Consider the following 21,561-nt stretch of genomic DNA (forward strand, 5'->3'; position numbering starts at 1 on the left):
ATGCTTGCTAGTTATTTATACATCTTATCACTCCCATGCATTGTGTCTTAGTGAGAATTTAGGTATAAGGCAAAGCTGCATCCAGCAAAGCCAGATGCGAGGAAATGTGGAGAGGATTTATATAAACCGTCCATGTTGGAATTTGGCCAGTGATTTACACGAGAAGTAGTGTTAACCTTGAAAAACGCAAACAGTTACTTAAATCATAGAAACATAGAATCATTAAGGTTGGAAAAGACCTTCAAGATTGTCTGGTCCAACCATCACCCTATGACTAATGTCACCCACTAAACCATGTCCTTAAGCAAAAGGTTTCTTTTTCCTTGAACACCCCTGGTCAACCTGTTCCAATGCCTGACTGCTCTTTCTAAAAAGAAATGTCTCCTCATTTCCAACCTAAACCTCCCCTGGAGCAACTTGAGGTCATTCCCTCTACTCCTAGTTACTCCTAGTTAGTCATTTCCTCTACTCACTAGTTATCTGCAAGAAGAGGCTGACTCCCAGCTCCCCACAACTTTCTTTCAGGTAGTTGGAGAAAGCAATAAGGTTGTCCCAGCTTCAACTGAAGGTCTAATCTCTGAGTTTGGGCAAATACTCTGTTGCTTTCAAACTGAAGATGATTCTACCAGTTAGGATTTTGAGTCTAATGATAGTGTTACAGAATGAGAGTTAGTTGCATTGATGTCTTTTGGAGATAAATTTGGCAGGTTTCGCTCTGATACCCCAAGTTCACTTGGTTTCGAACAAGGACTCTGTTACCCAAGGCACCTCTTGCACTGCAGACTGGTGCCAGACACTTCTGAGTAATGAGCTTTTAGCCACAATACTTCAGTCTGAAATGCCATCTTCCCAATGGCTTGGTTTTGCATTACATAGAAATGCAGGGTGCATACTGGATCTGATCACTTCAGTCCCAAGCAGGGATCACTATGGTTAATCTGACATCACTGATACACTGTTCTTTGACTGTACTTGAACTCTTCTTCCCCCACAGTTGAGATTTCTGTGATTTCTCTAAGTATTCATCAGCCCCTGCACTCCAGAACACAGCTCTTCTCCTCTGTTCTGTCCAAATGCTCTTGGACAGCACATAATGGGCCTATGAGGCAGCTTCCCTGGCTAGATGTGATGGGATGATTTGCAACTTGGCTGTAAATGAGTGGGACCTGGAAGAGAGCCCAGATTCCAGAGCAAATCTGCTTCTTTTTTTTTTTTTTTGACAAGTACTGTGTGTGAGTCCTTAAGGGAGATGGAGGAAGATGGAGACTGTAAAGTGCAAGGAGAAAAATTTGACTGTTGAAAATTCCAGTTCCTTGTTGCTCCTGGGAATTTTAAAACTGTGGTGGTATTTCTGATGCAATATGATTACTCCTGCATCGTCTGGGACTGGAAACATTTTGTGCACAATCCACATTCACCAAAAGAAACATCAGTGGGGATTATCTGAATGTCTCTCCTAGATAGCAACAGGAATTGCGGGGGCTGGTTCCTTCACCACCGGGAGCTGTAGAGCATGAGCCCCTGTGTCTGCTGCCTGAACTTTCTGGGACGATGGCCCTGATTCAAAATCTGTGTGTGAAGGTAGTGCTCTCCTTGCAAGGCAGTCTTAATGCTGGTGGCTGCAAGAAGCTCATAAACCTTTCCCAATACTAGGTTCAAGTAGCTGGAATAAGAAGGGACTGCGGAGAGTCATCTGAAAGACTTGAGAGGATATGATTTCATCGTTCAGCCCTGCTTGTTCCAAAAAGGACCTCAATTCAGTGTTCAGCAGTAGATGACTGACTGACTGCTATTTAAAATGGCAGCCATAGGAGGGGAAAAGCCAATTTGTCTTAATGCTTTCATAGAAGGTCAGTTAAAATGCTTCTGTTGTATTTTATTTCCCATTTCCAAAAAATCAAAATAAAATGGGATAGGAAGAATGAAAATTCCATTCTAAAAAAGTTATAAATTTCAAATTGTTTAAGCTGCAAATTTTAGTTTAATTTAGAGAAATCTTAAGGAAAATCTCTTGACATATGTGCCTTGTCTGAATGACTATTCTTTGCTTCCCTGTGGATCAATAATATGCTGTTTCTTTTGCTACAGAATCATTTCAGGTTGTCGTGAGGGGAAATGGATTTCGACATGCCCGTAACGTCGACAGAGTACTCTGCAGTTTCAGGATCAATGACACAGTTACTCTCAGTAAGCTGTTCTGATTTTTTTTTTTTTTCCTGACTGTACTAGCAGGCATTTGCCTGGAAAACATTTAGGATCTTCAAATACTTTGACTGTGAAGGCAATAATTATAGGATGAGGAGCTATTAAATTTGCAGAAGGGTATGAAGTTGAGGGAAAGCCAGCCTCAGCACGTGGCTCCATGAAGGGTTATGAGACAGGTAGGTATAGTTAAGCTTGTATCCAAGAGGAAAGTAATGGCATGTACTGGTCAGAGCTGCCATGAATGTAAAAAATGACAATAAAAAAATATATGCTGTGAACCCAAATTAAAGCTTATCTAGTATTTTTACTGCATAAGCTTTTACTGTAGTTGGTGAGGATGGAGAGAGCTGCACCTTTGTATTTTACAGCCAGTGATGAATGGTTTGTAAAACTGGCCCCAGTTTGTGCATGTGTAAGGCACAAGTGAGAAAAAAAGGATGCAAGTAAGTTTAAATGGATCCTGTCAAGCAGTGAAATTCTAGGGAAGATTATGACTTCTCTGAAATCCAGCATTCATCCTCAGGCTCTGGTAAAAGCATAATCATCTGGTCCATATGAGTAACATGTTCATTGCAAAGAGAATATTTTTTTTTTTTAGAGGAAAACTACTGTTGGTATCCTGTGTTGCAACTTGGATAGCTAGTAAGTGAATACACATGTGAGCAGTGGAGAGGACTAAATATAGAAGAAAAGATACTTGTCTGTGTAGTGCATGTCTTGCTGGACTAAGCGTGTAGCAAGGTCATTTTTGTTTCTCTCCTTTTATGTATTTTGGTGGTACTTAGTAGGCCTGTTCATGCAGTTCAGATAAACACTCTTATTGGAAGCTGTGTTGGTACAATGGCTAAAGTAATGCTGTGTTTCTCTGGACGAAGCTTGGAATAACAGTTTCCTCTGCAGAGTTTACCAAGCAGAAGAAAAATATAGCCCAACTCCCGTGAGTTGCTTTTTTTCTGACAAATGTGATATCCATATTAGCCCCTGAGTGTCTAGTGTTTTTTGTAAAGGGTAGTGAGGACCACTTAGCTGGAAGAACTAATGATCCTATTGTTCTCATCTGGCATACCTGCAAACCCGCATAGGAAACCAGGTAGAGTAATTCATAGCTCATGCCACTAATGACAGTAGAATTCATTTTGCCTATCATGGAATTTATTCAGAAGCTGCCTGATAGCTTTGGAAGTAGTCCAGACTCTTGTAAGTATAAAATTGATGCATTACTTAGTTTCTTACATGTCAAAGTCTAATGGCTCAATGTTGGACTTGCTCATGCTTAAATATCTGTTTAATTTTCTCTTTGAGGAACTGTTTGCTAAGACTGTCGACTTTGAGAGGAATGCCAGTAAGCATTCAAGGCAGGTGCATTTACAAAGCATGTGTGTATGTAACTTGTCCTGAATGCTTCTGTGCTGCTGTGCTGGCCTCCACAATAGTAGAAAGGTTTGGGAGTTGCCAAATCTTGTGCCACTTAAGAGAAAGCTTGTCTGGCTGTGGTTGCTTAATTCAGATACATGTGAAGAGCAAAAGTTGGAGGGTGAATGTTTGGGGACATTTCCATGCAGCCCACAGAGATAAGTATTTGAGATGTGTGAACGGGTGACAGGTGCCTTTCAAAACAGAAGGGTACAGGCAGCCACAGATTCATGCTTTTCCTTTTAAGCTCCGTAAAATCTAACACAAAACTTATGTGGCTATTACTCCTTGAATCTGGATCATGACTGGTATCATTTAGGTATTGAAATGTTTGGTTTCTCCAAAGGGTTCAGGTCCAAAGTTTTGTTTGGATCATGTCTTATAAAGTCTTCAGCGGTTCTCTAGCTGGGCAGGAGAACTTCTCTTCTCTCTCCACCCAGAAGGTTCCTGTGGAACTTCTGGTCAAATATTTAGAGTTTTTCTTTTCATCAAAAGCCTGAAGTCGCTTGGTGCAAACCCAAAAGACTTTACGTTTGGTTGCTGGAAGCTGACAGATTGTGGCATTCTTAGAGCTTGCACGTCTTCTGCTTTTCAAATGAACCAGGAATAGCTTGTATCAAACAAATAATTTGTGTGAAAATTTCCACTTTGTAGAGGAACTATTTTCAATTCAAGGGAGACATTACCAGAGAATTTCTCAAGCAGTTGTATTTTATGCTAAGAAATGCATAGGCATGGATAATGGGAGTTACAAGAGCTACAGCAATACCACTCAGCATGACAGAAGCCCCTAAACTTGCAAGTTTAGGAATGCCCTTGTTACCCTACTGTAGCTTGACCTGGCATTCTTTTAAGTCCTGAAAATTCCTCAGACCAGATATCCTTTTGAGAAACTTGTATTGCTGATGAGCTCTAAATGAAGACTGATTGGGTCAATGTGTACAACATTTCAGTTTTAGGACCACCAGGAGCATGATTTGTAACCTGTATGGGATGGGATAAGAGCTACATTTGGTTTGTTAAATTATACCCAGAAATTGCTTGTGGTTGCAAAGAACTGTTTGGATTATGGCTGAAATAGAGCATTTTTTCTTACAATGTAACTTTTGCTCTAAGTAACATCCTAATCAATTAAAAAGCAATGGCTCTCAATGTCAGATTTATTTATTCCATATTATTTATTTATTTAAACTCAAGGCTGAGAAATGTGAAGGCTGTAGGGAGTCTGTGTTAGGAAGAAGACTGTTTTTCCTTCTGTTGAAATAAATTGATTGGTGTTCTTGCTGTTTATTGCAATTAGTAAAGAGAGGTCATTTCCTAAAAGCTTCAGAGGAGGACAGCAAGCAGGTAGTACCAGTGAAACTGCACATCCTGGACATTAAAGGAATTTGGGCCAATGTCGACAAAATCTGTTTCTGTGACTGGCATTAACTAATGTCATGGTTTTTGGAAGAACTAAGAATAAAATGCAATTATCAGCACTGCAGTTGTAGGCATTAGCTTAAAGATCAACCTTCAAAACATTTCAGAGTCAAAAGAGTGAAAGGAGTGAGTGAGGCTCTAACTTACAATAAGCTAGCACAGCATATCAATCTTGAAAGCTAAAATTTGAGTACAGAATGTGGTATGACAAATAGATAAAATTAGAGCAAGGACAGAAGTTAAATTCTGAGTTGCATTTCTGACTGTAAAATACTCAGTGGTACAACTGGCAGTCTCAATAGTATTGCCTTTAATCCATTGACACTCAAATCTCCCAGTAAACCTCTTTGGGGAGACTTTACAATGGGTTAACATTACTGGGGAATCTATTTTCAGTACATTATACTGTTAAACAACCACAGAAGGAGATTAAGCAGCATGTGAAGGAATGCAAAAGGCAGATGTGAGCTCAGGGGAAATGTGCCTTCTGGAACAGGGATGAAGATGATGCTAAAAACAGTCTTAGCAGTGGTCTTGTGGAAGGAAAGAGTTTTGTGGTGAACTGTACTGCAGATACTTCTGCTAAGAGGAAGGCTTGTAAGCTCAAACACAGCAGGGCTTCTGAAACTGAAGGTGTCCACTTGGCAGCACCAACAAAGAGTGATTAAATGCCTTATGGGGATTCAGAGCATACTAAAAACAAACAAACAAACGAACAAACCAAACAGATAATTAAAATGTAGTTGATGTTCATAGTCCCATTCTGTGATTCTTCTTATCTTTCTGTTCTGGGAGGTTTTTTTGTTTTGTTTTGTTTTGTTTTTGTTTTGTTTTGTTTTGTTTTGTTTCCCCTTTCCCAAGCTACCTATACAACACCTGCTGAGTTCAATAAAATACCTGGAGGGCAGCCTTGCTGAAAGGAACCTGGGTGTCTTGCTGAACAAGCTGAACACATGAGCAGTGTGCTGCTAGGAATGAAGGCAAATGGGATCCTGGGCTGTATCCCAGGGACACTGCTGGCAGAAATCAAGATGTGATCATCCCACTCTGCTCAGTGCTTGTCAGCCTACCCCTGGAGTGCCCCAGTTCCACTCCCCACAACTCAAGCAAACTACAGACAGACTGGAGATGGTCCAAAGGAGGGCTGTGTAGATGACCAAAAGGCTGGAGAAGCTGACTTAGGAGAAAATACTGAAGGAATTAGGTCTCTTCACCCTGGAGAGGAGAAGGCCCTGGGTGACCCCAACACCATATTCTAGTACTTAAAGGGCATCTGCAAGGACAAGAGAAGCTCTCTCTTTACAAGGAGCCGCATGGAGAAGAGGCAACAGACACAAGTTGCACTGTGAGAGGTTTTGTCTTGATATAAGACAGAAAGGCATATTTCATGGTGAGAACAATTAATCACTGGCAGAACCTCCCCAGGGACATGGTGGCTAGGGTTGAAATGAAGGTTCCACAAAAAATTAATTCTTTAGGACATTTGAACCATATCCCCACTTCCAGGTTCATCTGCAGTTAGTAACTTGCAGCCACAACTGGAAGAATTTATTGTTCAGAAAAGGAACTGAAAGAAGAGAAAGAACTACCCAGTTCAAAAGCTGAATTACTTTAGGATTGGTAGCTTCAGTCTTGAAATACTATTGCCAGTTGACAGTGACAGCAGCATTCTTGCAAATCTCTTCTGCAACACAAATGGCCTGTTGAACCTGAGTTGTGAAAAGCTATGGGGATGCAGATCCATTGAGCAAGCTGTAACAGGGACTCTGTTCTGAAAGACAAGGATGCTTGGTTGTCACACATGTACCAGTAGCTGTTCCTCTTTAGAAGTGGGAGGGACGGTCTTGGAAAGGGCATCATTACTCTATTTTCCCAAATTGTGGGCTCTTGAGTTCTTTAATAATTTGCTTTCAAGAGCTGCAGCAAGATGTTTTTGAGTTCCAAAGGCCTGAAAAATATGGATATTGGCCTTAGTTTGAATTCTGTATTCAGAGTTTTAAAACATATCTGTATCTTACAGATAAAAAGTGTTGGAAGCTGTATATGAAATGAGTAAAGTTCTAGTTCAAGTTTACAAATTGTAGAATTGATGTGCAGCACTGAAGGTATCTGCTCCAAATGAGCTGATCACAGGCAAGATTGTGGATCTCCTGTCTCTCAGCCTAGTACTCTTCATATGGTTTATGGGGCTGCTCTAGAAGCTAGAGATTTGGTGCAGATCTCCTTTCTCAGTGACCTGTTCTTCGTTCACCTCTGCCCCCACAGGCATCCAGCAAGTTTCCTTGTCATGGTCCTCTTTGCATTGTAAGTCCAGGATAGGACTGTGAGGCTAAATAGAAGACAATAAATAAAAGTAACTAAATACTGGTTCTGCCAGCTTTGTGAGGTAGGGAAGGGATACTAGTGCTGTCCTTTATTCCACTCCTCTGTGAAGTCTGTTCAGCACTTGATTTGCTGCTCCACTTTTTCCTTCAGAGAAGACTACTTGCTGTCTTGTAAACAGCTTGAAAGTTATCTCTGTTACTTGTGGCTACGCTAGCTATGACCTGCCATCTGTGCTGCTCTCAAATCCTAATAGCTTCTCAGCTCAGCTTCCTCAGAGTTTGGCTGGCTCTGAAGAAAGACATTAATTCCTTGAAACATCCTAAAATCTTCAAAGAGCTAAGAATGTCCTCCATCAGCTTCCCGCTGTTCAATGAATCCAGTCCATGGAGACACAAGAACATGCAGTGTTGCCAATAGGAGGAACTGCTTGCAAGGCTTACCTCACTCCCAAACACTGTGACCTGGTATTGGTGGGGGTGAAGAGGAAGACTCCTTCCTCATTTTTTGTGTGCTAACTGCCTGTGTAGCAGATTTTTTATTTTTATTTTTTACAGTGTCATCGTAATTTCATAGTAGCTTTCAGGAAAGATAAAATTCTCTTAAAGCAACTCATCGGCTTTTTTGTTTGGACCTGTCTTCCTGTGTCCACAAAATGACCATGGAAAATAAGAATAAGGACCAAATATGTTTTACACCCTCCGACCTGATATATTCTTTGTGTCATGAATTAATAAATAGGTGAAAAGTGAGCTCATTCTCCTTGGCACTACACCAAGACTGCTCAGTTCGTTTTGCACAGTCCTAGACTATTTGATGCAGTGACCTGGAAGAAAAAGGCCATGAACTCCATCTGAGTTCAGACTGTTCCCAAGCTGAAGGAATTCAACAGTTGCTCATCACTGTTCTAAGACCCAAGTCTCTCCTGGTGGAAATTGGCACAGCTTTAAGTTTAAGCTGCTCTGTATGAGAATGTATCTCAGTAATTTTGCTTTACTGTGGCCTGCAGCTCCAGCCTGTATTCTCAGAGTGTCTTTGTGGCACTTTGCTGCAAACAGTTTAACATAAAAGTTAACTCAATGGGAATTTTATAGAAACCTTATGGAGACTGGATAGCTCAGCTCTTTTTATTTGTTTGAAACTTCTCATCCTCTGATTGTATCAGGGAGTGAGGTATTTTTAAAGCTAACACTGAGCCAACAGTTCCTGAAACCTTAAATTATCCCAGATGAGATGTAGACCAGCACAGCTAGGACTTGCTAAGGTCAAGGGCATGAGCTAATAGATTTTTATTGGGATTATTGGCAGAGAAAAGTGGCAGGTGAAGAGAGCATAAGCTCATAGTGTTCAGAACTATGGGATTAAAAAATATATTACAAAAAATAATTAAATAAAGAACATCTGTAGAAACCATGAAGAGTATTTGGCTGAAGAGAACTGTAATCAGATGCATGTTCAACAGCAGTGTGTTTTCTGCCAGCAGCTAGACCTAGGTGAATTGGTTTCAGACTGTACAGAGTTAAAAGTAATTACCCAGTGTGGTGACTGGATAATGTGGCACTGCTTCATGGTGCTAAAATGTCTGTGTCTGCCCAGATTGTGCAGGATCCAGCAAAGATATCTCTGGGCATGGAGACAAACTCTGTCTGAGGCAATATAAGACTTAATAGAGGGATGAAAGATTGGTGAGGATCTTTTGCACTCTAGTGATGCTCTGGATGCTTGGCCAAAACCAATTCTTAGCACAAGCCACCCTGAATTTTTCAGCACCAAGTAACAGAAACAAGGAAAAATGAGGCAAAGACAGTGAGAGAAGGACTTCCCCAGGTATCATCAAGTAAGCTGTACAGGGAGCTGTTATCTCCAAACTGACCAACAAATGTCTTCTAAAAATTGTCCTCCCTTTTTAAAGCCTACCAAATTGTTTAATTTTCCCTGTCTTTCCTCTTCCTCTTCCGCTTCCTCTTCCACTTTCTTTTTTTCTGGCAGCACAGAACTTTTCTTGTGATATCTTTCTTACTTTCTTACAGCCCAGTCACTGTTAGTACAGGAAAATTCTGCTTTGCAGTCCCACTCTAATGTCTGATTTCTCCACTTGATCATGTCACTTTAAACCTCCATCAAATGTTTTCCTCTTATTTTCTTCTAGTGGCTTTTCCCTCTTTCCATTACAGTACTAATTAATGTCTATCACTGGACAAACAAACTCTGTCAGGTGTTTTGGGGATATGAGCTTTATGAAGGACATAACCTTATGTCTGTCCTTATGTCTTTCAACCTTATGTCTGAAGGAAAAGATATATTTCTTGGGTAAAAGCACACACCAAGGTGAGATAGCCATCCTCTTTTGAAGGGTGGCCCAAGCAATTGTTTGATTAAAAAAAATAAATCAAATAAAAACATCAAAAGAGGAGAAATAGTCATGCACCCCTCAAATGCCCTCCCAACTCCTAACAAGTTGCCGTGTAGATATGTTTAAAAATAGGACTTATGTACATTTGCCTCCAACAGACTTCTGTGTAGCTGCTCGTGCCAAGTGTGGAGGAACAACCATGGGGCAGTCAGACAGAAGACTTGGGCTAAGTGAGCAGGAAAATCTCAGTTAAATGTGGCATGCTTACCAATCTTGCTCATTTATACTGTATGCTACCAGGAGACCAAGTCTGATGTTGGTATACCTGCACAAGGATAGGCAAAGACAAGGGGTAATGGCTTTAAACTAAAAGAGAATTGGTTTAGCTTAAATATAAGGAGGAATTTCTTTAACTGTGAGGACAGTGACTCACTAGAACAGGTTGCCCAGAGAAGTTGTGGATGCCCCATCTCTGGATGTGATCAAGTCCAGGTCAAATGGGGCTTAGAGCAATCTGATTTAGTGGGAGGTGGCCCATGGAAGGGGGCTGGAACTAGACAACCTTTAAGGTCCCTTCCAACCCAAACCATTCAATGATTCTATAAGTGTGACAGAGCTTATGGTGTCTGCTCCATGAGACTGATGTGAAGCTCTTACATTGCTGGACCAAGACATGCCCCTGAAGGACTCCTCCTAGGGAGCGACCCTTCCATACTGGAGCACGTGCTGTTCTCCAGAGCTGACAGTTGTGAGCATGAGCAAATTAATAGTGTGGTGCTTGCCAAGTTCTGTTAGTAGTGTTTAAACTATGTGAGATTGGAGAACAGAACTGTAAGCACAGCAGATGAACCCACTGGAGAAAAAAAGCAATTCCTTCCAGATTCCTTCTCCCCATCTAAAGATCATTATGAATGTGATATCATTGTTCTCTGCTTATTTGTCTGTTCCCCCACCCCCATCCTCTAACTCAGCTCTAAATGGCTTTGGCATTCAAGGCCCATGTGTCCCTACACAAAGCAGAGCAATTATAGCATGATCTCAATGTGGTTTTCATTACAGCATTAACAAAACATTCACTTCTTATTTATGGGCCTTCTCAAAAGCAGTTTCTCTAGCTCAGTGTTCCAGTGTCTTTATGCATTCCTACCTCCCCACAAACTGGGTCTGAAATAAAAACTTTGCTTGCAGAGTTGTCACAAGGAGTGCATAAAGAGTCATCCAGGATGAACTAGAGATTTTGCTTTGGTAGGTGGTGCAGAGAATTATGCAGGTATTTTGTCTTTCCAAAGGAACAATGGAAGTGCTCCAGCTCAGCACTACCCATCTCAAGTGGACTGAGGTACAAAGAGAGAACAACTTCCTTAGCACAGATGTTCCTGAGGGAGCCTTGTGTGAGAGCAGCCAGACTTCTGCCTGATGTGGCTATACTAGTCTAACAGAAACCATAGTCCTCTCTCCTACAGAAAGCGAAGACTGGGTAAAAATGTTTAGAGATGTGCTTTAGTGGAACACAAATCATAAATACCTTTGTAATTAACAGGGATATAACAGAAGGAAATTCTTAGTCTATGATGTATGGAAAGTTTGGCAAACAGCTTTTGCAGCCTTTTCTGGACTAAAATATTGCTGATATGGCAAGCCCACCAATCAGCAGTTGCAATATTGCGGTGGCAATCCAAAAGCATTAATGCTTTCTTAAATCCTTCTGTGAGGGATCTTTGCAGCCAGTTTTCAATCTGCCAATGTTTGTTTGTTTGTTTTGTTTTGTTTTTGGATGAAACATTAACCAAAGTAAATGTTGTTCATTTTAGCTTGGTTGTATGGCTTAAAGTAATATTATCTTTCTTTGTCACCTTTGGGTTTTTGTTCCTCTCTTTTATTGAGTTTTTCTCTTCTGTGTTAAAACATCATGCATATATTGAAGCTTTTATTACTATAGTTGGGAAGTACTCCAAGTTCTGGCTTGCCAAAAGGTTACACCCTGCTAATGGCAAAAGAAACTAGTCACTAATGCTGGGATTAATAGGTTTTACAGGCTACAGATAGTTGTCAAAAGGTATAGAAATGCTCGGTAGTAAATTACAGGAATTTGAGCAGTATAAAGTACCTTGTTGAAAGGGCATCCACAGAAAACAGATGTCTTTTGGGGAGATGTTTGACCTTTTTCCATTTCTGCACAGAGCTGTGATTAGTTATTCTATTTCTATAACTGACTGGTTTTAGTTGCCCATTTATATGTGCCCTATAGACTTTGCATACAGTGAAAACCTTGTTTTGCTTGATGGAGTGATTAGGGGTGCATAAGCAAGGAGCAAAGTGTGTCTTCAGGGTAGACTTTCTCAGAGGTGAGGAATTGCAATATTTCCTGAGGATGCCTAAGCTCTGGTGCCTGAGATCTGATCAAGGCCCTTTCTGTAAAACTGGCAAAGGAGGCCAGATGACTTCTGAAGGGTTGCACGGCCAGCTAGCGGTCAAGCTGAGAAGGGAAACTGCTTCCCATGCAGCAAAGTCAGCAACATGGAGTGCGCTGCCCCTGCACTCCACAGCTCTTCCACTAGCATTGTCAGTTGACAGGAGTCCAAACCACAAAGTTAAAATTTGGCATGAGATCTGGAGCTTGAGAGCATTCAGGCTCATCTCTTACTGCACAGGAATACAGCAAGCTTTTTCTGTAACTAACAAAAAAAAAAAAAAAAAAGCAGCGTTCTTTCAAATGCATCCTGCAGATATAGATGCAATAGCAGATGAGAAGTGTTGTTTTGTTTGGTTTCTCAGTGTAAGTTTTCCAGGAAGGAGTCAGATGGCCAGAGTTATGCAAACCAAATGGATCATCTTTTGTTTAGAGCAAAGAAAAAGTCACTCATTTTTGTGGTGAAACACAAGCATTCTCCAAACAAAATAATATCTCCCTGTAGCCAGCCTGGCCAGCCATGAGTCCCCTCTTGAGAATCCAAGTCTGATAAACTTTCTAGAGAGGCATAGATTTGATGCAAGTTAGGGGTGGGTAAGGAGAGAAACAGAAACAAAAAGCTAATGGAATATAAGTAAAAAGCAGTGTTTTGTTTTTTGTTTGTTTGTTTGGTTGGTTGGTTGGTTTGTTTTGTTTTTTTAGTGAATGCTGGCACGAAGCATTCTTTGGCTTTGGCTGCCAGTGTTTGGCTGCAAAGGAGAAAACAAGACATTGGTCTTCATTCTCTTGTCATGTGTGTACTGAGACATTGTCATTAATTCATGGGAGTTAATTATATCTTCATAAATCAGGGTGAGAACAGCCCCAGAGTACCACAGGGCCAGACTCACCACTGCTATGCATCTTCCATGCTCTAGCAAAGTAAGTGGGAAATGCTCCTGCTTTGATTTGGTAACTCCATTGCAAAACTCACCATGAATCCAGTGTTATACTGTAGGAGATGTGTGAGGGGCATGCATTATATCACCATGTTGTCTGTCAGCCTCTCTTTTAGTGAGGAAGTCATCTTGTAGATGATGTGGAGCTCACAAAAGAATAACCTGTGCTAAAAATGTCCACTGTTAATGTTTAGCATAGTGGAAATGTTAGAAAGTGCTCTTGTACTGAGGGTGTGGGAAAATAGGAATAATATACAGTACTTTCCAGGCCAACAGCAGGAGCAGGGATCTAGAGGGATCACAGAAGCTTGAAAACTGCTCTCAGTAGCTGAGCCATGATACAGAAGTGCAGCCTATTTGTGAAGACCATATGGCTGGCTGAAACGTTTCATTTTCAGCTGTTTGCCTGTGTGTTAAACAGTCCTTAACAAAATAACTGCTGTGGGCAACCCAAAAATTCAAGTGTGTGTATATAGGCATGGGATTTGCTGGAAGCTGGAAGTATAAGGAAAACTTCAGCAAAAGCTACAACTTTTCATTACCGTTTCATTTTTTAATGGAGTGTAAAAAAATAAACATTCCCTAACCTGCCTGAGGAAATCATTCTTTATTTTGTTGCCAAAGCAAAGAAACACACCACTATGAAATGGAGATTATAATGTGTGATAGGTATTGCTAGAGCAATATTCTTTCGAAAATTTTGCATTCAGTGAAAACTTCCTATAGGAATGTCTGGGGGAGAAGTCTTGGCATGGGGAATCCTGTTCCTGCACTGAGGGGACAAGCTCTTGCAGTCTTTAGCTCCTCTTTTCTTTATGTCTCATCTGCTGCAGTAAAACATGCTGTGTGACCTTGCTTCTGAGTGAACCCTGCTGAGCTAACTGCTGAGAACAGGTCCAGGATCAGTGGTGCTCCACTGCCATCGCGTTAGTAATTATTAGACAACATGCATGTGAACAAATTTCTCAGCATCCAAGAGAGAGCAAGGCTTGCAAATGATGCAGAAATTTCTTTCAAGAAGGTTACCATGTTCTCTTTGTCTTATGTCTCTTCATAGCTTTTCCTTTCTACTGGCACCTTACATGGAATTGTAGCTTGCACCATTTTCCTCAAAAACAAAACAAAACAAAACAAACAAAACAAAACAAACAAAACAAAACAAACAAACAAAAAAACCAACAGAATAGCTCAACTCTTCATTAGATTGCTAAACAATTTGGCTAAACTTTCACCCTTGCTCCTTTCCATCCCCTGTTGCAATCAGCAATGCCAGCTAGGCACTAAGCACTGTTTCGAACCTTGCTTATGTTACCCAAGTTATGTGCACTCTGGGAAGCTAAGTGTACCATGCAGCTGTGAAGTGATTTTTATTGGTTAGAAACCCTGGCATTGCTTTCTGTATTTCAAACAGCAAAGCAAGATGGTGACATTCTTTTCTTTTGACATAGTGTTGTAGAAAGAAGGAATCTTCTACCCTGCAGTATGTAGAGATGAGATTCACAGTTTGGACTGATGATGGTATTTGAATCTGCCAGGAGAAGGGCCTTCCAACAAAATTAAAATTTTATCTGGAAATTTTTAGGAAAGCTGATAATACTTGGTAACTGGTCTCATTTCATATCTATGTAGGCGTATCTATAGAAGACCCTAGAGGTGGCTATAAATGCAGCTGAGTGAAAGCTTTCTGATGCAGTGACATACTTCCGTAAACTGCTGATTCAGCAGAATCAACTCATTCTGTAGGAATGTTGGGTTTCCAGCCAGAAAGAAAAAAAGAAAGAAAGAAAGAAACCAGCCTCTCTGCCTGTTTTTCTGCCAACCTACCTGATCTCTAGTCAGCTGGCAAATGGGCTGTGAAGTTCCTTGGGATCCCCATCTCTCTGTGACCAGAGATAGTATAAAGTTCAGTTTTAAGTCCTCAAAAGGGTAGTAGCTTATGTTCCTGTATCTGAGACAATCTCCTATTGATATAATGTATACATATATATTCACTCTGCTTTTAAAACTGTAGCATAATTTAGGTAGGAATGTTTCAGTCTGTCTTGAAATTGTGAAATTTTCCATAATACACAGTTTTTTTCACACAGCTATTTCTAGTTATATGTAATCTCTTGCAGCTACATCCAAACATCCTATAGAGAACAGCTGTGATGTTTACTTTGAACATGTGAAAAGCTTTGGGTTTCCAGTTCTGTTGATGTGTGGCATTAGGTACTACAGCAGCACACAGCAGCTGCAGAAATGGTGAGGGTGTTGCTTGCAGGATGTGGCTGGCAGGCGGTGCTGGGCATCAGATGCATTGAGCCCTGCTGTAGAGTGGTGTTACCTCAGAACAACTACTATGCCATAGCTTTTATCCCCTACAGAGTTTTTCATCTTTTTTATGCATTAAGAGTGAGCAAAAACATTATTCTAAACTTTGTCTTTAAGGCCTGTGTTACTGATCTGGTAATAAATACTAGTCTCTCTCTCTGTCTCTCCCTCTCTCTTTCTCCCCCTCTCTCTGTTTTTCCCAGATGAGAAGCCTTTTGTTGTGGAAGATACCTACTTACTCTGCCCGGCACCTGTACTACGAGAAGTTGGCATGTATGTCTTTTCTACATACTCAAATATTTACTTCACCTGTGGGAGAAATGATAGTCTGCCTCATCTTACTATGCTCTCATTCTTATATGCATCTAGATCTGACTGTGGCTCTTGTGTTTTACATTTGAGGACCTCATAGTTTCTAGACTGCAAATTTCACACAGGAAAATTTAAATGCTATTTTAGGTTACACAGGGCATTATTTGCCATCATTGGTCAGGGTTTATCAGGTATGGAATGTCTGTGTGCTAAAAACTGGCTACAGCATATTTTTACTGCTGGTATCAATAGATTTAGAGGCTCTGTTTGAAACTATCTCAATTGAGGGTTGATTATTAATGGTTCATATGACTGTAAAAGGACTTCTGATAGAGTTTCCATCAAAAGTCCTATACTCATATTTGTCCTCCATCATATTTGAAAAGTCCAGCAATCAGATGAAGTCCCTGGTGACTGGAAAAAGGAAAACATTACTTCCATTTTTAAAAAGGGTAGAAAGGAGGACCTGGGGAACTACAGACCGACGAACCTCACCTCTGTGCCTGGCAAGATCATGGAACAGATCCTTCTGGAAGCAATGTCGAGCCACATGCAAGACAAAGAGGTGATCCAAGACAGTCAGCATGGCTTCACCAAGGGCAAATCATTCCTGACCAATCTGGTGGCTTTCTATGATGAAACGACTGCATCAGTTGACAAAGGAAAACCGACCAATGTCATCTACCTGGACTGCTGCAAGGTCTTTGACACAGGCCTTTGACATTCTGGTCTCCAAACTGGAGAGAAGTGGATTTAATAGGTGAACCATTGGATAGTGGATAAGGAGTTGGCTTGAAGGTCACACCCAGAGAGTGGTGGTAAATGGTTCTATGTCCAAGTGGAGGCCGGTGACAAGTGGTGTCCCTCAGGGGTCTGTACTGGGACCAGTACTGTTTAATATCTTTATCAGTGACAGAGACAGTGAGATTGAGTGCACCCTCAGCAAATTTGCAGATGACACTAAGATGAGTACAGTTGATACTATACAAGGAAGGGATGCCATCTGAAGGAATCTGAACAAGCTTGAGAAGTGGGCCCACATGAACCTAATGAGGTTCAGCAAGTCTAAGTGCAAGGTGCTGCACCTGGGCCAGAGCAATCCTGGATATACGTACAGACTGGGTGAAGCTGAGAGCAGCCCTGCAGAGAAAGACTTGGGGGTTCTGGTGGATGAAAAACTTGACAAGAGCCAGCAGTGCGTGCTTGCAGCCCAGAAGGCCAACTGCATCCCAGCATGCATCAAAAAAGGAGTGGCCATCAGGGGAGGGAGGTGATTGTCCCCCTCTGCTCTGCCCTTGTGAGGCCCTGCTTGGAGTACTACGTCCAGGTCTGGAGGCCCCAGCACAAGAAGGGTGTGGAGCTGTTAGAGTGAGTCCAGAGGAGAGCTACAAAGGTGATCAGAGGGCTGGAGTACCTCTCCTATGAAGCAAAGGCTGAGAGAGCTGGAGCTGTTCAGTCTACAGAACAGAAGGCTCCAGGGTGACCTTATTGCAACTTTTCAGTATTTGAAGGGGGCTTATAAAAAACATGGGGAGCAACTCTTTGTTCAGTCAGATAATGACAGGACAAGAGGAAATGGTTTTAAATTGAAAGAGGGGAGATTTGGATTAGAGGTTAGAAGGAAATTTTTCACTCAGAAGTCAGTGAGGCACTGGAACAGATTGCCCAGAGGACCTGTGGATGCCCCATCCCTGGAGGTGTTCAAGGCCAGGCTGGATGGGGCCTTGACCAACCTGATCTAGTGGGTGGCATTCCTGTCTGTGCAGGGGGGTTGGAGTTAGATGATCTTTAAGGTCCCTTGCAACCCAAGCCATTCAGTGATTCTGTGACTGTATGATTCTATGAAAAGGATTTATGTGCATGAACAGACGTTTCTCTCTCTACCATGGGAATAAAGAGAGGGAGAGCCAGTAGGGACAACATAATCCTCTTAATGACAGAAAAGCATTCCCATCTCAAAGGTGGAAAGTTTGTATTGCTGATCCTAAACATAAAAAGATTCTGAATTCATCCTGGTTTGCATTTAATTCCTAACAACAACCTTTTACCAGAAATGAGTTGCCCAATCTTTGCTTTTCTCTGGGATCCACAGTCTACTCAGCTGTGCACCTGACAGTTACGACTTCCCCTTTGCAGATAAAGAGAGCTCCAGACTCATCAGAGGGCCGATGTGCTCCTGGTCTCTCTGTAAACAAGAAGATGCTTAGAGAGGAGGGACTAACTAGATATTTTAATACCCAGGTCTAGCTAAAAAGTGAACAGCACTTAAAGATGCAAGATGTTTCCTCACTATTATACTGTATCTATTAGTATTAGAGGTATACTTCTAGGCTTTTGTAATCAAAGACTTAAGATACAGTATTCCAGCAGTAAGTAGCATTCTCTAAAATCAGTTAGGAGATCAGAGACAACTTGACAGTACATGTGGCTGAGGAAAATATGATACACTTTTATGTGTATACTGTGCCTATGTTCATCATGGGGTTTAAAGAATGCAAACTTGAAAGAAAGCTACTTGTGCTGGCAGATTCTGGTTAATCGGCAGTTGTGAATTGGAGTGCAGGGGTGAGAGCACCAGCAGTGTGAATTAGCCTCTAGGAAAGTCTTTTCTGTGTATCAGGAGCCCAGATTCCAGATGATGTTATCTATCTGAGAATTGTGAGCTGGCTGGCCTGACTTATTTCTTGTGTCTTTTTTCAGGGAAGCAGCTCTTCAAGTTAGTATGAATGACGGTCTGAGCTTCATCTCCAGCTCTGTCATCATCTCCAGCACACACTGTGTAAGTTCTCATTCACGTGCTTAAGTAAGATTGTGCATTCAGTAAGATGGTGATACTTAGCAGAAGTGTTTGTTACACTGGTATTAGGGCTCACGAGTTTAGGACTTGTTTGTGTGAAGGACTTGTTTCCCTCTTTTAAAAGTGAGCATGTGTGTGGTAGTTCAGTGTTTTCTGTATCGTGTGTACCATAACGTGGCAAAGCTCTCATGTCTTCAGTAAAAAACTCAGCCTCTGTATCTGCTGTAGGATGCACAGACTTGAACATAACTAGCATGGGTCTGGATGTATCTATGCCTGTTTTTCTATTGCACAGTGAATGAGAAGCAAGTCTTCTGGCTTTTTTAGGTAGTCTATTTCTTCTGTTTCCTTCACAATAATGGTGCCAATGGTGAAAGTCACACAGCAGTTGTGATTGCACCCTTGGTCTAGAAACCAGCATGGTTTCTAAAAATAAAAAATAAAAATAAATTTAAAAAAAAAGCTGAAGTAGCTGGCTTAAACTGAGTTCATGTCCCTTGGTGTCAGTAGTGAATCACTGTATTCTTTGTTCTCCAGTGATAAGAGGTGAAGGACAATGAAACCAGTTACAATTCATGGTATTGCTGAAGATGCTGCTTCTGCTATGTTGTGACTGTTGGGAATAGATGGTTTAAATGGCTTGCAATAAGGGAAGTGGTGGAGGATTTTATTTTGAGCTCAGCACAACCCTTCATATTTCAGTGTATTCAGCTTTATTTGTCTGCAGAAAGACAAATATGTCTCCCATACAGAGAATTGCTGAGTCTCTGCTTTACTTCTCCCATGTACTGTATGGGCACATATTTTTTTAGGAAAACTGGGTAATCTTGCAGAAGACCCAAAAATCTGTCTATGGTCAATTTCTTTATTCCCTATCCAGTAAAGGTGTATCATGTTTCCATAGATGATAAGTGAAAGACCAAACTGTGTAACAGCCAATCACCAGCAGTCTTATGTGGTCCACAAAAGCTGATGCACAACATGAGGGAAAAAATCTTTTGTGTCACTTGATCTTGATAATTGTTCAACAATGACAAGATTGTAAGGAGAGACAGTTTACAGAGCTCACATGAGGACTTAGACTCTAAAACATATAAAAACATCTTTATGCCTTAAAAGAAGGGTATTTATCTTGTTAGACTTTAATTTTTTATTTCGTCTTCTCTTTGCTCACTGGCGAAGACGTATTTGTGCTGTATGTTGGTAAATTATGGGAATACTTCCCTGTGTTTTGTTCATGAGGTAAGACCAGGGAAGAATTCTTAGAGAAAAGTTATTCTTTCATGATACTTTTTCTTCTGGGGACTGAATTATTTCCAGGTTACAGGAGATGGAAACCTGGTTCTTTTTCTATTGTTTTAATGGCTGTAACATTTTTTTCCCCAGAAATGCCTACAATTCACAGCAGTGCTTGCTAGTCTTTGATGCATCCAGACTGGGAAATAGGCTTTTCAATAGCAGCTGGAATTCACAGAATCACAGAATTTTCTAGGTTGGAAGAGACCTCAAGGTCATCGAGTCCAACCTCTGACCTAACGCTAACAGCCCTCCACTAAACCATATCCCTAAGCTCTACATCTAAACGTCTTTTGAAGACTTCCAGGGATGGTGACTCCACCACTTCCCTGGGCAGCCTGTTCCAGTGCCTCACAACCCTTTCAGTGAAGAAGTTCTTCCTAACATCTAACCTAAAACTCCCCTGGCTCAACTTAAGCCCATTCCCCCTCGTCCTGTCACCAGGCACGTGGGAGAACAGGCCAACCCCCACCTCGCTACAGCCTCCCTTGAGGTACCTAAAAAGAGCGATAAGGTCACCCCTGAGCCTCCTCTTCTCCAGGCTGAACAAGCCCAGCTCCCTCAGCCGCTCCTCGTAGGACTTGTTCTCCAGGCCCCTCACCAGCTTCGTTGCCCTTCTCTGGACCCGCTCAAGCACCTCGATGTCCTTCTTGTAGCGAGGGGCCCAAAACTGAACACAGTACTCGAGGTGCGGCCTCACCAGAGCTGAGTACAGGGGGACGATCACCTCCCTAGCCCTGCTGGTCACGCTGTTCCTGATACAAGCCAGGATGCCGTTGGCCTTCTTGGCCACCTGAGCACACTGCTGGCTCATATTCAGCCGACTATCCACCATCACTCCCAGGTCCTTCTCTGCCTGGCAGCTCTCCAACCATTCCTCTCCCAGCCTGTAGCTCTGCTTGGGGTTATTGCGCCCCAGGTGCAGGACCCGGCACTTGGCCTTGTTGAACTTCATGCAGTTTATTCAAATACAGTTCATACATTCAAACCTAGAAGAAGCGACATTTAGTAGCTGCTTCGAAAACTGTATCACAGGCTTCATTAGTTGAGGAAGTTTCTTTAGGGTTAACAGGCATTTTGTCTTTCTAGCAGGTTTTTGTTGTTGTTGTTGTCTTTTAAGTTCTTTTAAAGATAGAATTGTTTACTGAGACTACAATTCCCTCTTCGATTAAGGTTACAAGAGCACAAATCCAAAATACTCACCCGTATGCTAAATGTGCAGCAAATGACTTGCTCAGTCGACTTTGGACCTTAGGTCTGTTTGTTTGAAGATCTGCAGTCAAAATTGGACCATCAGAAAGCTGTAGAGTCAAGTGATGGTAGCAAGTAGGGAAGAAAGCAATCAAGCTCCCTTTGCTGTCTACAAGCTAGCAGTGGTTTGGCTTTTGCTTCCATACTACATTTCAGAAACACTCAGGTTTGTAAAGAGCATAAAGTATAAAAAGTGACCTTTCCAAAAAGCGTCTTACATGGCAGTTAGCCGTGGTTTAACACTGCAATCCACTCTCCCATTGATGCCTGGTCTTTGAACCCCAGCCTTATTGCTCTCCGGGAATTTACTGGGGGAAGGTACAAGGCAAGGGCAAGCTTTAACAGTTCTTTATTTTCTTCCACAGTTTGACAACAAAACCTTTCTATGCAACATTTAAATAATTAGGAAAATTTTAAGAGAGTATATCCCATTTTCCCTATAAACAATACCTTTCCTTTTCTATGATCTATCCACTTCAAGGACTATCTGGAGGTCATCCAGGGAAGCAGAGAAGTCCGTAACACACAT

General features: G+C 41.5%; 1 protein-coding gene across 1 annotated transcript in view; it reads left to right on the top strand.

The window, feature by feature from the left end:
• Positions 1–21,561, top strand: part of ANTXR1 (ANTXR cell adhesion molecule 1) — a 117,966-nt gene that overhangs the window by 29,509 nt on the left and 66,896 nt on the right. Inside the window, exons 10-12 of the mRNA XM_032204035.1 lie at positions 2,089–2,187; positions 15,580–15,649; positions 18,389–18,467. Coding sequence (XP_032059926.1) covers positions 2,089–2,187; positions 15,580–15,649; positions 18,389–18,467 — 248 coding nt within the window. The remainder of the gene's footprint in view (positions 1–2,088; positions 2,188–15,579; positions 15,650–18,388; positions 18,468–21,561) is intronic.

The sequence above is a fragment of the Aythya fuligula genome, chromosome 27 (assembly GCF_009819795.1).
Source record: "Aythya fuligula isolate bAytFul2 chromosome 27, bAytFul2.pri, whole genome shotgun sequence".
Classification (NCBI taxonomy): domain Eukaryota; kingdom Metazoa; phylum Chordata; class Aves; order Anseriformes; family Anatidae; genus Aythya; species Aythya fuligula.